The sequence below is a fragment of the Chenopodium quinoa genome, unplaced genomic scaffold (assembly GCF_001683475.1).
Source record: "Chenopodium quinoa cultivar QQ74 unplaced genomic scaffold, ASM168347v1, whole genome shotgun sequence".
Lineage (NCBI taxonomy): Eukaryota > Viridiplantae > Streptophyta > Magnoliopsida > Caryophyllales > Amaranthaceae > Chenopodium > Chenopodium quinoa.
Window position 1 is genome coordinate 2,563,053 of NW_018745461.1, and position 16,978 is coordinate 2,580,030.

At 32.6% G+C, this 16,978-nt stretch overlaps 2 protein-coding genes across 2 annotated transcripts; both read right to left on the reverse strand.

The window, feature by feature from the left end:
- Positions 1 to 606: 606 nt before the first annotated feature.
- Positions 607 to 2,614, reverse strand: LOC110714840 (putative disease resistance protein RGA3). Its single transcript, XM_021893392.1, has 3 exons — positions 961 to 2,614; positions 672 to 752; positions 607 to 629 (listed from the first exon to the last, which is right to left on the reverse strand). The coding sequence occupies exons 1-3, from the start codon at positions 2,612 to 2,614 to the stop codon at positions 607 to 609; spliced, it is 1,758 nt and encodes a 585-aa protein (XP_021749084.1).
- Positions 2,615 to 5,059: 2,445 nt separating this feature from the next.
- Positions 5,060 to 13,406, reverse strand: LOC110714917 (putative disease resistance RPP13-like protein 1). The gene is made up of 2 exons (XM_021893472.1): positions 11,473 to 13,406; positions 5,060 to 5,502 (listed from the first exon to the last, which is right to left on the reverse strand). Exons 1-2 carry the CDS (start codon positions 13,111 to 13,113, stop codon positions 5,485 to 5,487), a joined length of 1,659 nt encoding a protein of 552 aa, XP_021749164.1. The 5' UTR covers positions 13,114 to 13,406; the 3' UTR covers positions 5,060 to 5,484.
- Between the last annotated feature and the right edge of the window lie 3,572 nt (positions 13,407 to 16,978).

The window sequence follows — 16,978 nt, forward strand, 5'->3', positions numbered from 1 at the left end:
TTTTTTTTCGGTTAATTGTAAAGGCCTTGTTTGGTGAAGAACCTTTTAGAGAGTTTTTAGCTTATTTGGTCCTATTAGAGATTTGACCAATTAAAAAAGCTAATTTAGGTGTTTGATAACTAGATTATTAAGAGCTTTTTACATTTGGTTTATTGAACAATTAGTTTTTTGGCTATTAAATACATTAAAATAGCTAACAAGTAACACCTAATTACTATATACTTTAAAACAATCGGCTAGTCAAACCAGTTTATAGCCTTTATACAACCAACTAGTCAAATCAGCTAATACAATCAGCTATCAGGTAATTACCAAATAGGGCCCATATATTTGTAGCACCATTACTTCAACTGTTGTGAGTTTTTGCAAGATTCGTTACTCATCTTACAACTTCAATTTGGAGAAGGTCTCACACAAAGTGTTCACCACACATTGCATCTTGGGATAGTTCCTCATAATTGTTGATTACCTACCTGAATCTAAGACACAAGTGATAAGCATCAACCTCATTCCCTTTACAGGGTATTTGGTGCGTGGGAATAGGAATTTGAGTAAAATACACCATAGGTTGGGATAAACAGGGAAATTTAATTTGTTATGGGGAATTCATAAATATATGACCATGTCAGCTGAAATCAAGTAACAAAAAATCATATACTGTATAAGCTTACCTCTAGCAGGACTGCAGGAGTCATATGGATGGACATTATTCTCTAAACCCTCATAATCATTATCACTATCTGAATATGAAACTGTAACACAATATCGCAATTTTTATGTTTAATTTATAATACAATAGTTTTGACAATGCAGTGAATAGTTCACCCAAAATTGAAAGATGACAATAAAACTTTACAGAAGTATAGGGTACTAAGAATTCCAAAGAAATACTCCATAGGCAGGAAATTATTGACTGAAAAATTAGAATATAATCCGTAGTCAAATAAAGTTTACAGTTACCTGCAGACGAAGTATCATCATCAGCTCCATCTTCTTGAATAGAACGAACGTCTTTCAAATCAATTGTTATCTCTGGAATATGTTCAATCTCAAACCAGCCTTCACCTCCCTTCATGCATTTCTTTTTCAACAAAGGACAAGCATCTATTTCAAGAGTTTCTAGCGACTTTGACAATGCTGGTCCATCTGACAGAGATTTTAGCACTTTGCAGTGGCTTATTTCTAGATGCTTCAAGGAGCGGAGATGTGGAAGAAACAGAAGCACACTCAGCTTGGGGCATTGCTTTACAATAAGCTTCGAAAGAAGTGGAAAATCATCATAAGTTACTCTTATCCAAGAGTCTAATTGAGGCATGCCATCAATTAGTAGCGTCTCCAATTTAGGAAAGCTGACAATACCATCCTTAGCATGAACCAAACGATTGATGTCTGTCAATTTGTACATTAAAGTAATCTTCAAATACTTGAGATTTGGTAACTCCCCTAATCTAATTTGAAGCTCTTTTATTGCACACTTGAGGAGGGTTATACTAACAAGCCTCTCATACTCTGGAGAGCCCATCCAAGCTGGTAAATTTAAGCCGGGATAATATAACACCTGCAACTCTTCCAAACATAAGTTTGGCTTAAGATAATGAGTAGTCCAATACATGCAGCGTAGATCTTGTACACTGTATGATTTGAAGTCATTCCATCTTAGTTGTAACTGAGTAAGATATTTTTTATCAGATAAAGTTGTTTCCCGGGCCTCGCGCTGAGTCACATTTTCCAACCCAGAGATACAAAAACTTCCTTTAAGGTTATTCATGTGCTGGAGTTCTCTAATGCTACAACCCTCTCCTGAGTCTACAATGAATGCTGATAGTGTGCGAAGCTCAGTAAGAGCTCCTATACCTTTGGGCATGATTGTTAGTTGGCCCAAAACATCAAAATATAAATAGCGAAGGCCAACAAGCTCTTTCATTCCATCCGGAAGGATGTATAAATGCCTACACCATTCAAGTTTCAAGGTTTGCAGTTGATGAAGTCGATCAATGGACTCAGGTAAACTCTCAATTAGTGTAAATGAAAGATCAAGGTAACTTAATTGTATTAGATTACCTATAGAACTTGGCAGCTCAGTTATATGACTTCCACTCAAATCAAGTGCCTGTATGGACTTTAGAGCTAAAAACAAATCTGATGGTATTTGTTTGAGAGAAGAGTCATAATCGCGAACCAATAAAAGTGTCCTCACTTCATTGAAAGTCTTTAGTGTCTCAAACGTTCCTTGATCAATGTGATTAGACACTATTGAGACATGCCAAAACTTAGATCCAATAACATATGCATTTTCATCTTCTAACATGGCACGCAAATCCTTATTTTGGATTGTTAGCATCCCATTTAGAAGAGTGGTGACCTTGTCATAATTAACTTTGTACTTACTTTTTGCAGTCAAAATATCAACTCTTGCTGGTAAGATGTATTGTCCCTCTAAAAGAGCATCAAATTTTAAGTTTCCAGCATCTTCCGTGTGCTTATCTCTTAAAAACCCCACAGCCATCCATAACTGGACTAATGTCTCTCTCTCAAATTCATAGTCATCGGGGAAGAGACAACAATGGAGCTTTGTCATCTCTCGTCCAGGGCTAACAATAGTTTTCATCCTCATTATTGCTTTGAAAACCAATGCTAGGGTGCGCCAATGATTATGATTAATCAGCAGTCCTACAACAATAGATAGTCATTATTTGTCCAAGTTTACATAGTTTAGCTAGTTTATTACCAATTATGAACAAGGTTGTTTACAAAGTGTTAGGAAAACCGCAACTTACATACTACATTTGTTAATCTACAAGAATAAACTTGAAATGAACATAAAAGATGTCAACACTTGGGTAATTGTACATGTTGTTCTATTCATTCGTGATTTCACTACGAAACAGTGCCGGGGTTAAAATTGCAAATTATTTATGGGGCCCTGTTCAACTTTTTAAAATGGGGCCTTTTTCTGCTCCCCCAATCCCACCCACAAAATTCAACAAAAAAAAGTTAATAAAAATCAGAAAAATGCAATTAAATTAAACAACAAGAAATAATTCAACATACCCAGATATTAAAATTTAACAAAAAGTCGTACCGGGATGAATCCGAAGAGGTTTGTGATGAATTTTTTTCCGATTACTAGCTATAGCCTATACTCACAATAGTTGAAAAGAACTTTGGATTTAAGATTATCTTAAAGATTTCTTTTTTATTTGTAAAATTGAAAGAGTAAATAAAATGCATATATAGGAAAAATTGGGAGATTAACAATGGTTTAATAATTAATTTCATCTTCAAATTGAAGATTTAACCGTTGAAATTATGAACTAATATAGGGAAAAATAATTTTGGGAGATGAAAAATTTTGAAAACTGATTGAATAATTGAAGAAAATGAAGAAGATAATAAAAGAAAGTAAATGAAAAATATAGAGTTTAGAAGATAAAGAGTTTTTTGGAATTGAATTAGTAGATTGAAAAATTTTGGGGAAAAAAGAAATCTGATTTTTTGGGTGGAGCTTTTGGAAGACTACTGACTACATTCAATGAATTTGAGGAAATCGAAGCCAGCTGTCAGCTCCCCAAGAAATTAGAAAATTGTTTGATGCATGTCTCAAACCCAAAACCTTGTATACACAAGGCAATTGATCTAACCACTACATCAACTGCAATTTCAGGATATTATGCCAAACTTAATTATATATATCTAAATTTTGGGGCCCCTCAAATTTGGGGGCCCTGTTCCGTCAACCACCTTGCTCCGGCCCAGAACCACCACTGCTACGAAATATGGATCACTCTGATGCAAGTGCGAGGCTATTGAAGCATTAGGCTCCTGGTTGACATTGCAGATATGTCAAAGGCAAGCACATATATATAAAAAATGTAAGCACTTTCTTATCTACACATTTTATGATACTAGGGTGGCTATTAGATGACTAATGTGCACGCCATACATAGTCATGTCACCAGATCTCTTTTAGTTTGGCATGTTACAACTATAATTGTTGGTAGCTGGATGGGGAAAATTATGTAAACAAATATTTTAGCAGTATATAGACAATAACATTTTAATTAAGGATAACAAAAAAGTAAATAAACATTTTAGAGAATATAATTGTCCAAATAATATTGATAAAACTATAAAAGTTATTTCAAAGTATGAATGACTGTCGTTCCGAAAAAAAAAAATCCTTAGTGGTTTGTACTCTAATTTTTTTATCATTTCAATTATATCTTAAATAACAATTCCTGTCCAAAAAAAAAAAAAAAAAAAAAAAAACATAACCAATTTAAAATGTTGAATTCTTAGCTTTAAATGTAGAATAGTTAATTTTTGGAACATTTGAAAAAAAAAAACCTTTTAAACAATTTTTGGTAAATAAAAAATAGGAAATTTTTCTCATAAAAAAAAAGGAAATTTTATCAGAAAAAAAAAATTGTTAACCATTTTTGGCAAATATGGAGTAAAAAATAGGATATTTTATCAGGAATTTTTTTTAAAAGTTAAAACTTCAACTTAGAGCACACCCAGTGGATAACCACATTATTTGGTTATCATGAGAGAGAAAGTGGAAAAATAATTAAAAAAATGAGAAGAGAGAAAATTTTGTGGAAAAATTGTAGTAACCAGGTTACAACAATAACTGGTTATCAACATTGGGTTATAGATTAAAATAATCTACTTTTTGCTTTTAATATTTGTCCTTGGTGGGGTTGATTTAAATTAGGAGAGAGAAAGAGAGAAATTGTGGGGTTGAGATTGGGTAAAAGTAGGAGAGAGAAAATAAAAAATCAAAAAGTTATGGTTAACTATTGGGATATATTGGTTATTAAATGGGTATAAAAGTGGTTATAGGTGAGGTGGAAGATGGAGAAATTAATAAAATAAGGGTAATGCTATACGTATCCCTAAAGGCTATATATAAGCATTAAATATACTATTGGAAATTGTATAAAATTAGGAATTCATGACAAAAACACTCGTAAATCAGTGTAAATAATGTTTATATTTTGATGATTTCTTAACTTTTTACGATTTTCAAGTGTAAATTTAATGCTTATATGTAGCCTTAAGGGCTATGTATAGCATTTTCCATAAAATAAATAATAACCAAAAGATTGTGGTTAACCATTGTGTTTGCTCTTAGTTTTTCACGTTTTTCGGCATTGACTTGATATTTATCTTTCTTCTCCATCATCGCCTCCATTGTCCACTCCTCCCACCACTCTTCTCTCTCCTGAATCTCATCCCTTCAATTTTCACAAAATGGTGTTTTTTAAAATTTTTCTATGATTTTTCCTTAATTTGTGTCCTAATCAACATATGTGGTCTGTTATCAATAATAATTAGTTCACCAAAAAAAAATTAAAATAATACTTTGTACTACATTCTCTCAATAACCATGTCAGCATGAGCAATTGAATTGAGAAAAAAACTAAAATGAACTTGCCTGACTTGGTGAAAACTTGTAGATTTGTCCATCAAGATAAACTTTTAAGAGTGCTCTTGTCCCTGTGTAATTCAAGAATATTAGGCCCTTGCTGTTTTTTTAAAAGTGCTCTTTAGCTTTTTTTACTCTTACCAGCATAAATAAATAAAAAATAAAAAAAGACAAACAACATTGTTTTTTTACTGTCAAAAGTTCTAAACTTCTATTTTACCACAAAAAAATGTTTTTACCACCTATTATAAAAAAAAGGTAAATTTAACAATTTTTTTTTTAAATTTTCAATTTTCGTGCCAAAACATGCACTTTAGAGGGTTTGTGGGGGCGTTTTAGTCCTTTGAAATCAATTTAAGGTCAAAATAAGCATAAATGGCTAGTTTTTTTCAACTTAAAAAATACCTCAATTTGCATAATACACGTATAATGATAGAGTATAATACATATTCTTGAGACTCAACCATCAGCGTGAAATAAAGGTTATGGGTTCAAATCTCATCTACCCCCACTTTCAAGTGGAATATGGAGCGCTGGGTATGAGGAGGGCCCATGCTGCATCCACACTTCTAGCCCAAACGGGCTCTCGTGTAAGGGGGCGTGATAGAGTATAACACATATTCCCGGGTCTCAACCATCAGCTTAAGCTTTTAGTTGAGATGGTCCTCTAACATAGAACAAGGCATTTTTTTTTTACAATTCTAACCTCAAATAGGATTCAAAGGGCCAAAATGCCCCCCTATAAGAATTTTTTTTAAAACCTGTTTGAATTTTTTGACGGTGTTAAAATAAAAGGTTTATAAGTTTTTAGAATTTTTTGTGGTAAAATAGAAGGTTTATAGGTTTTGATAGTATAATAGTTTTAAGAATTTTTTTTGGTGGTAAAAAAAGTTTATAAGTTTTGATGGTAAAAAACTTCTTTTTTTTTTAGGTAAAAGTAAAAAAAAATCCTATAATATTATATTTTTATTACAGTCACAATTTTGAGAAAGTCTTAATACATCACCGTTAGACACGATTAAATTGCATATGTAGTAATAGCCTTTTATACTACTGGAAGTCCTAATAGTATTACTGAGATGTTTTTTTTAAGTACTACTAAGAGTATCTTTTATACTATTGGAACTGTCTGGGAGCATATATAATACTACTGAGAATGTTCAGTAGTACGTACTATCAAGTAGTACTATATTGCCTCTTAATAGTACTCTCAAATGTCATTATATACAAAATTGCTATTGTAATATATATGTTTATGTCTAACAGTGATGTATTAGCACTTCCTCGATCTATAATTTTAAACATTATATTAGTCAAAATGTAACTATAGAAAAGTGATGGAGAGAGTCCTTCCATGTAATCATGATCATCTATAACAAACAAAAACTCCAATAGATGAATAAAAAGGAAAAAATTTCAAAAATAATATACGACCTTTGGTTGATCTTAGAGGTAATCAAATCAAAGAGTAAGGCAGGTAGGTTTGGGCAAAGTCAATTCAAGGCAAGTACAAATTCTTGTGTGAACCCTGGTCCATCTAAAAATAGATGGACCATCTCCTAAAAGACACCTCTATACAAATAAAATACAACTCTATTCTACTCAAATCATTCTTCTTCCTGCATCTTTACATCTTATTCTTCATTTTTTTTGTTAATTTTTTGTTCCTTATATACAAAATCTATCTCTCTCTTTTCTTAAAAAAAAAAACAAAATCCGATCTCTTTTTATTTCTTTCTCGATTTTAATTCATTCCTGTTTTTTTCAAATTCATATTTTCTCTCTCCTCTATTCTTTGATTTTTTTTCCATTAATTTTTTCCATTAAATTTCTACATTTAACGTGATGGAAATTGTCGATATTCCTAGATCAATCTAGGTTAGTTATTATGAATTTTTTTAATCATCAATGAATTTGTGGATGAAATTATTGCTTAATATCAATTGAATTTGTTAAAACTAATCTGATCGATTTCAATCGTAATCCATTATGATCGATTTATTGATTTTTTTTTATTGTTGTCATTAATTTGAACGATTAATTTAGTTAAAAAAAATTGGACATTGCAAATTTTAACATTTAGTAAAAAAATATCCGAACTGAACATCGAAAATTTTGAACAGTTAGTAAAAATATCTAAACAATCGCAATGTATCACGTTTATACTTTTGAACATTTAGTAAAAAAAAAATAAAAAAAAAAAAAACTGAGCAATTGCTAATATGAACATTTAGTAAAAAAAAAAAAATCTGAACTGAACATTGAAAATTTTGAACATTTAGTAAAAATATCTAAACAATCGCGATGTACTACGCCTATACTTTTGAACATTTATTAAAAAAATTTGAACGATTACAAATTTTGTACATTTAGTAAAAAAAATCCGAACTGAACATTAAAATTTTTGAACATTTAGTAAAAGTATCTGAACAATCACAATGTACCACGCCTATACTTTTGAATATTTAGTAAAAAAAATCTGAATGATTGCAAATTTTGAACATATGGTAAAAAAATCTGAACTGAATATCAAATTTTTTGAACATTTAGTAAAAGTACCTGAACAATCGCATTGTAACACACCTATACTGTTGAACATTTAGTAAAAAATATGAACGATTGCAAATTTTGAACATTTGGTAAAAAAAAAAAATCCGAACTGAACATCGAAAGTTTTGAACATTTAGTAAATATATTTAAAAAAAATTGCAATGTACTACGCCTATACTTCTGTACATTTGATAAAAAATCTGAACGATTGCAAATTTTGAATATTTAGTAGTATAAATCCGAACTGAACATCGAAAATTTTGAACATTTATTAAAAATATATGAACAATCGTAATATATTACGCCTTTACTTTTGAACATTTAGTTAAAAAATCTGAACAATTTCAAATTTTAATTTGAAGTTTTAGTAAAAAAATCTGAACATCGCAAATTTTGAACATTTAGTAAAAATATCAGAACAATCGCAATGTACCACTGCACGCTTTGAAATCGATCGGATTAGCTTCAACAATTCATCTTCATCACTACTTGTAGAATAATTTGTCAAACAAAATGTGAAAATTTTTTAGAAATTATACACAAATTACCAAAATTTAAATAATTTAAACAAATTACAACAAGTTCGAAGGAATCAATTAGCGAATTTACAGAAATATAAAGAAATTTTAAGTTGTTCAAATATTTAATTACCTTATGGACCTTTTTCCTGTTTTCTTCCATGGAAATTTGTCAATTGCAGAGGAGAGAGATAAGTATTGAGCAATTGAAAAATGAAATGAAAGTAATTGCAGAGGGGAGAGATATGTTTGTTGGAGCAAAATAACAAAAAGAAATAAAATAAAGAAATTTTGAGAGTGTTTGGACCGCAAGATTTGAGGTTTGTAGGAGCCAGTGGTCCAGACAAGGTCTACAATAGACTTATTGGAAAAATTAGCCCGCATGCTCGGGCTAGGTCGAGCCAAATTTTAGGCCGAAAATTGCTTGTCTAAACTCGTAAAATAAGCCGGATTAGGCTTTTTCGAGCCAGTCCAAAAAAATTAACAAAAAAACTTAAAAAATGTATGCCTAAGCCAGCGAGAAAAATTGAAAATTTTCAAGCTAAAAACTTATTCTTAAAGCCCACCCAAATTCGATTTGGGCCCTTGGGCTATGTTGAGTTTGATCACCTCAGCCTCCAAATATCACAATCATCTAATCATAACAAACAACTGCTAGAATAAATAAAAGAAAACATTAGTTTTATTAATCCCAACTTTGAAAGGCATTTTCTTTTAACATGTCAAATGATCGTTGACCTGTTGAAAGTGATTTTTTTTTTTTAAAATGATATGTGTTTGATAAAAAAAAAAATCAATAAAAACCAACACCCACCCCATGAGTTCACCGGTTGACCACCTCCCCTTACCCTACGTTGGTGCCTAACCCCAACCAACATCCACCAGACCCCAGCACATGGGGGAGGGGTTTTCTTGGTGGTTGCGTGGGGAATGGAAAGGGGGATGGTGGTTCAGATGGAAGGGGAAGAGGCGACGACGCCACAAGCCTATAACCATAGATTTAATAAGTTTAGACAAAGAAAATGGAACTTGAATAATGTAATGCCACAAGCATATAACCATATATTTTCTACAATTCTTTTTAGATGCATCACTTTCTAAATAAGGAAAGTTCAATTTAGATACATCACTTTTTAAATAAAGAAGTTTCAATTTATTACGTGCATCACTTTCTTTTATAATTAATTAATTATCTCTATCCTTCTCTTATCACATGGGCCCTATTTTCTCTCTACATATCTCTACTTCAAAAGTTGTCTAAGAATCTACGAATACCAAAATGATGCACTAAAAAAATGGAAGTAAAAGATGTTTATTTACCTTTTGATTCTGAACTAGATTTAGACGAGGATTTGTTTGTTTTAGCATGACCATTAGAAATGCTTTTCTTGAAGAAAGATTGAATAGCACTAAACTTCTCCTCTTGAAAAAGAGTCGCATACTTAGTTTATTGTCAAACTAATAAGGTAATACTTATTTTGTCCAATAATAATTGTCACAGACTCACAGTCAAATACTCCCTCCGTCTCCGAATGATAGTCACTATTTTCATTTTTGGACACCCAAAATGTTAGTCACATTTCACAATTTTAGGTCCCATACAATAACACAAAATGACTTATATACCCTCATTTTTTTTTGCTGCATTATCTGTGCTTTCCAAAATACCCTCATATTTGCTTTTGTACTTATGCCTTAATTGAATGAGTTGTCTCCCTTTTGAATGACAATTAGTTTCTCTCTCTTCTTTTTGTTTTGCACATGATTGGATTTTAGTTTCCATGTACTTTATTTATTTCTCCTTAATTCCCGTGATTTTCACCCAAAAGTGACTATCATTCGGGGACGGAGGGAGTATAACACATATACTAGTTTTGGCCTTGTGCAATGCACGGATTTATAAAATATGATGCAATAATAGTCAATTGAAATTAAATGACTTATGTAACAATTTTTTTTTAAAATTTAAATTTATTAATGTCTATCCTTTAAATTTTTTTAACCGTTTTTTTTTTTTAAAAAAAAGTAGAGCATTTTGAAGGAAATTAGTCTGGTCAAGTAGGAGACTCGCCCCATCCCCGCCCCAGGATAGGTCTCGGTTTGGTGGGTGGTGGGGCGAGGATGGGGATGAAAATCATACCCGTCATGGGTGATGGGGTGGGGGTGGATTTTAGGTTGTACCCGTCCCACTTCGTACCCGCTCTATCCCCATCTTATACACACATCTATATATATTTCAAAATAAAATTCTATACTTTTATACTATTTTATAAAATATTTGTGTAAAATAAAATATTAATTATAATACTTTGTAATACACTTGTATTATAAACAAAAAATGTGTAATATTTAGATTTTTTTTAATGTAATCTATATTAATTATATAAGATTGTGTATTTGAAAGGTGGAGGTTAGGTGGGTCTTGGGTGGGGATTAGGCGGGGTTTAGGTAGGGATGGATATCCAAGTGGGGGGTGGGGCGGGGATGGTTTTGGAATTGTACTCGCCGGGGCAGGGATGGGGATGAATTTTAGACCCGCCGCGGGGATGAGGATGAGGATGAAAATGTTAGGTGGAGATGAGGATGGGAATGCCAACACCTGTCCCGCCCCATTGACATCCCTATAGATAGATAAGACCAAGTTTGATCAAATTTGCACATTTTTGCAGTTCAAAAAAAATGCACATTCAGTTTTAAAAAAAAATCACATTTCATCCTTATTAAAAGAAACGTCTTATTATACTTTTTTTTATATAATAATTTGTGGTACTCCGTTATTTGTGAATTTATTTTAATGACAATTATAATTATTAATTCTGAAATAAAGTATAAATATACGGAGTAATATGTTATTAGTCGAAGTAATACCTTTTCTATTTTTTATTTGGTGCATCAGAATTCTTTTGAAAAACTAAAAAAATTAATAATTATATGTAAATAATGAAAAAAAAAAAAATTGTGAATTTTTTGTACCTGAATATTGGAGAACCATGTGGGTCTTCCATTGAAGTTTGGGCAATTTCTGACATCGAGTAAGCTGAGGTTAGGAAGTGAGTAGAGTGCGTTATAAGGTATAGATCGCAAATTCGGACAATTATAGATGTATAATTCCTGAAGAGATCTAAGGTATTTCAAACTTTCTAGCTGTTGTAGCTGTGGACAATCTGCAATCATGAAATACTCAAGAACCTTGGCGAATTGAACCCAGTCAGGCAACCGAACCATTGGAAGACCTACTAGTTCCAATCTTTTGAGAAAGGAAAAATATTCTTCCCTGTTTCTCTTAATAAATCTTACTGTAGGTTCCGGTCCTGCTATGTGTTCCTTTCCAAAGTCTAGAACTAGACTAGCACAATTATGCAGAACCAATTCCTCAAAGTAATTGATATGAAGTGTTTTAAGGCTTGGGCAGTCAAATATGCGCAATTTTCTCACTACTACATGATATTCAATTTCGATCAAATGCACACAGTGAGAGAGTTCTAATAACATTATTTGGGGGGAACGAGAAGGCAAAGATGATTGCCGGGATGTCAAGTATAAATTACTCAAATTCCTTGGTAATCTTAAACCCTCGACATTTTCCAATCGAACACATCCATGAATATCTAATGTCTCCACGAGCGGAAAGAACTCAAAAGAAAAGCTTTCGAGAAGAACATTCCCTGACAAGGAAGATAGATGGATAGGTGGAAGCTTCTTAAATTGGCATCCAGATAAGTCCAATACACAAAGCCGTCTTATATTATCCAATCTTACAATTTGACCTGCAGATCCGCCAAAAAATGCATCCCAGTGACTAGAGAACATCAATAATGAAGTAGTGTTTTTAAAATTCTGGATCACCTTTTCCAGGTTAACCCGTGAAAACCCGTTCTTGCGGAATGCTACATGCTTAGTCCGTTGTCTAACAACTGCAGAAGAGGAACCATCAGTAGTACGTGTATTGAACACGGCTACCTCTTCAGCTGCAAGGCGGCGTGCTGCGTCATGGACGACAGGGCTCATCTCGCAGCTGTATACGCTTCTGCTGTTTCCATTACCAAAAACAGACACGGGCTTTTCAAATATCCCTCTGGAAAGCAGCTCTTCAAAATGCCGCTTTCCGATATCTGCGGGACTGAGATACAGAGCCATCCACATATAGACCAGAGTTTCTCTGACAAATCTATGACCTTTAGGATAAATTGAGCAATACACAACTAATCTAAAAAGATGGGGCGGAAGTCGTTCAACATTTTCAGGCAACTCAAACTCTGTAATTTCACTAGGATCAGAACAACTTTTAAACAGTGGCGCCAAGCGTGAGATAACCAACCTCAGCTCCTCAAACCTCTTCTCTTCTTCTACATCGTCTTCAAAAATTAAAGAACTCTCATCAAAATGAAGATCCAGTAAATTATCTACCCTGCGAACAGAGTACTCGAGATCATCATCAGTGGATAAAGATAAATCGGGGGTGCGGCTAGGGTCAAGCAGAAGGGGCAGTGCATCTTTCAGTTTTGTAAGATCATTTTCCAAATCTGGTGGGAATTTGCATTTTGAAAGATTAGAGGGTTCCAGTTTATGGAGGAGAGATGCAACAACATCAGAGAGTGGAGGGTTGTCCATCATCTCACAAACAAGACGATGAAAAAACACAAATGAAATTTATTGGCAGAGGTATATGCTTATATTCTTTCTTCAATACAAATCCATGTCCATAGGGATTGGATCATTGGATAAGTAATTACATTTTAAGATTTTATCGATGATTATTACTCCAAATAAATTACTCTCTCCATATGACATACTTTTTTTTTTTTAATAAATTACTCTCTCTGGACTAGAATAATTCACTATTTATATAGCTACTTTAACTATAGTTCTTTTATAAACGTAGTAAATATACGAAGTATGATTTTACAAATATTAATATAAGGTTTTACAAGTCACTTTGGTGTGTGATGACTACACCGTGTGGCTAGGTAACACACGGGGTAACCCCTTGAGCTCCTGACTGACCGAATAATCCATGATCGAGTGAGTATCCCCTAACCAAGTAACCTCATTCATTTTTTAAAAAAGAATATGTGGCTGGTCATACGATGTGGCCAGCTACATTGCCTATATATATGAAAGTTTGTGTTTACAATAATATTTTTTTAAAAAAAAATTAATTTTAATTAGTATTTAATTATATAAAAATTAGGTCAAACTATTACATTAGCATGTATGCAAAGTTTGACTATTTTAATTAAGCTGGATAGAAGGATATAAAAAGTTGATATTTATAAAATGCACAATTACACATTGAAATGCTTCTAATAGATATTTACATTACTATGAAGTATGTATTTCTTTCTATAAACATTAATATTAATCAATATGAATTATGTGAATTATTTTAAAAGTCCAACTAAGACAATTTATTTTATTTTATTTTAAAAAAAGGGTTTTAGTTTTATATCACTCTATGTTTCACTTTATTTAAACATTATTCCTTAATAAATAAGGGCATGTTCACTTCGGCTTAATTTCAGTTCAGTTCAGCTTAGCTTCAATCAGTTCAGTTCAACTTCAATCAGCTCAGTCCAGCTCCTAATTTTTCTTTTATCATAAAATTTTCATTTCATCTCTATTCAGTTCAACTTAATAAATGTGAAAAAGCCCTAAGGTTTAAATTTTTTTTAAAAAATAATAATTAAATTTGGCAAATTGAAACTGCAAATGATTCATGTTGTTCATTACGGAGTAAAATGTTTCGACTTCCTTAAATTATGCCAAAAGTTGTAGCACTTGTACGTTAATGTTATTAAAACCAAATGAACTAATACAGTTTCTTACTCTTTTCATCTTATTACCTCAAAAAACAACTCATCAATCAGATATTCACTCTAAAAGAATGACGACCAGTCGTCAATTAAGATAAGGTTTATGATTTTCTCAAAAAAAAAAAAAAAAAAAAAAAAGATAAGGTTTATGATAAGTTGAGAGGCAAAATCAAATAGCGAGTTGGAGTCAAGGGATGTGGATGCCGGATATGGGTCATGTACTCATGTGACACTGATAAAATTTAAATCGACACCAGAAATTTAGAGATTGTTCTTTTAGACTTTTCTGCATATTTTCAGTTTATTACAGCTTGTCTTAAGACCACTCTCATTCACGAGGGAAAATAAAAAATGTCATTATGTCTCTACCCACTTTCTCATTCTTCTTTTCCATTTTTTCTCATAAGCATTTTATTTTTAGAACTTCTCACACACTCATGGGCTAAAATAAAACCCCACACCACTCTCTCTCTCTCCTACCCACACACTCATGGTTCTTTGTTTCTATTTTCAAGCTTTGTTTTTCTTTTTTTTTTTTCAATTTATCATGCATGGCCCACTATTACTGTAGCATTTCATTTTGCCATTGCTGTGGGCAAATGCCCAATTCCTCATGGTTATTTTTTTAATGCCCATGAATGTGGTACTAAAATACTCATTTTTTTTTCACATAATTCTCCTCATGGGCAAAAATATGCCCATGAGTGAGAGTGCTCTAAGAGCATTTACATTGGTTGAAAATTTAGCTTCTCATTTGACAAAAAGTAAAAGTAGAAAGCTTAAAGCGATAGTTAAGTCTAGGAATATGTTTTATACTCTATCACTCTCCCTCACATGAAAGGTCATTTGGGTTTGAAATGTAGATGCAACACATCCACTTTGGAGGAGGGGTGAATGAGATTCGATCCTGCGTGTTAGTTTAGATGAACTACTACGAGAGGGGGGTGAATGGTAGTAGGTTCCAATCGCGGAACTTATGCGGAAATAAACAATAAAAACATAAAGAAACTTAAAGCACACAACAAGTTTTACGAGGAAACTATCCAGTGCCTAACTGGAAGTAAAACCTCGGCCCTATTGGGACTTATAAACAAATTCCACTATAATAGGCAACTCTCCTAGTACAACCTATTACACAGACCTTTGCTTCGCAAGTTCCTCCTAAGACACTTGCTAACTGATAAGAACCTATCCTATCATACCTAAGACAAACTTAGGCACCTTTTTCGACCTAAGACACACTCAGGTTCCTTTCTCGACGTAAGACACACTCAGGTTCCTTTTTCCCACTGTGCAACCCAAGACACACTCGGGGTGACTGACTACCACTCGAATTTTAGAGAATTCAAACTCATACACTCAAACGTGAATTTAAGAGAATTCACAATCTCACCCCAAAACCAATTACAACGCAAAGACACACTCTAACACATAAATGGAAAGCTACACATGAAACTCGAAATCAAAATGATAAAGCTTAAACCTTTGGCGAACTTACTCTTAAGCACTAAGTGGTTTTCACGCTTAAAAACTCTCATTTTGCTAAGCTGAAGTACTTCTATATTTATAGGAGTTTCTCAGTTACACAAAATAGGATTTTCACAAACAAGATAAATCAAACAGAAATTTAATCTTATATTCTTTAAAATCGAAATCAAAACAGATTTAATTTCGCTTTATCTGAAAACCAATTTTATCAAATTCATTTTAACTAAAAGATAGAATTTTATGAAAAAGATAAAACCAAGTTAAATCAGATTTTATAAGATAAAATCAATTAAGTACTTTTTCATAAAACTAAAATTATCTTTTACGAATTAATCAGCTTGTCAAGCTTTATCTGATTTCTAATAAGTTCCATGCATAGCAACCATTAATATGCTTAATCAACCTACAAAAACAAACTTATCTTTTATACAACTATAAGTTACGAAGTCATCTTTTTCGGTTGATATCTCGATCTTTGCACTAATCCTTGGTTATTGAGGCTTGCCCCAGCATTACACCGGAAACAGGTCTTTACAACCCGTTTTGAAGTTCCTGTTGAGAAATTTCGGGAAGTTCCTGTTGAGAAATTTCGAGAAGTTCCATTGCTGGAACTCTTCTTCTGTCTTTTACTTATTCTCATGGATCTTCTAAAGTTCCTTTGTCCTAGTTCCTACTTCAGCCCTCTACGCCTACTGAACATGCAAACATCACAACACTAGAAAATCCATATTAAAAGGAAGTTTTCTCAATTCTTAACATCATCATCAAAACCTCATAAGGGTCAACACTGTGACATTTGTATCACACTGGCTCTAATACCATGTTAGAGGACCAATCAACTAAAAATTCAAGCTGATAGTTAAGGCCCAAGAATATGTTTTATACTCTATTACTTTCTAATATCAAAGAGTGGGGTCCTTTTTTGTTTTTGTCTCCCACTATCATCAAGCAATGTAACAATGTCATTTTCTTTTTTTTATAAAAAAAAAATTAGAAAAGGTGGTGGGGTATGGAAAAATAGGAGATGGAAAGTAAATGGAGAGGTTAATGAATGTAGGCATGAAAATGTAAAATGGGAAGGGTATGTGAAGAAGTTAGTGGAAAGTGATATAGACTAATGAGGTGAGGAGAGAGAAACTATGGGGAGCCTAATAAATGTGGATGCTCTTTAAGTTGTT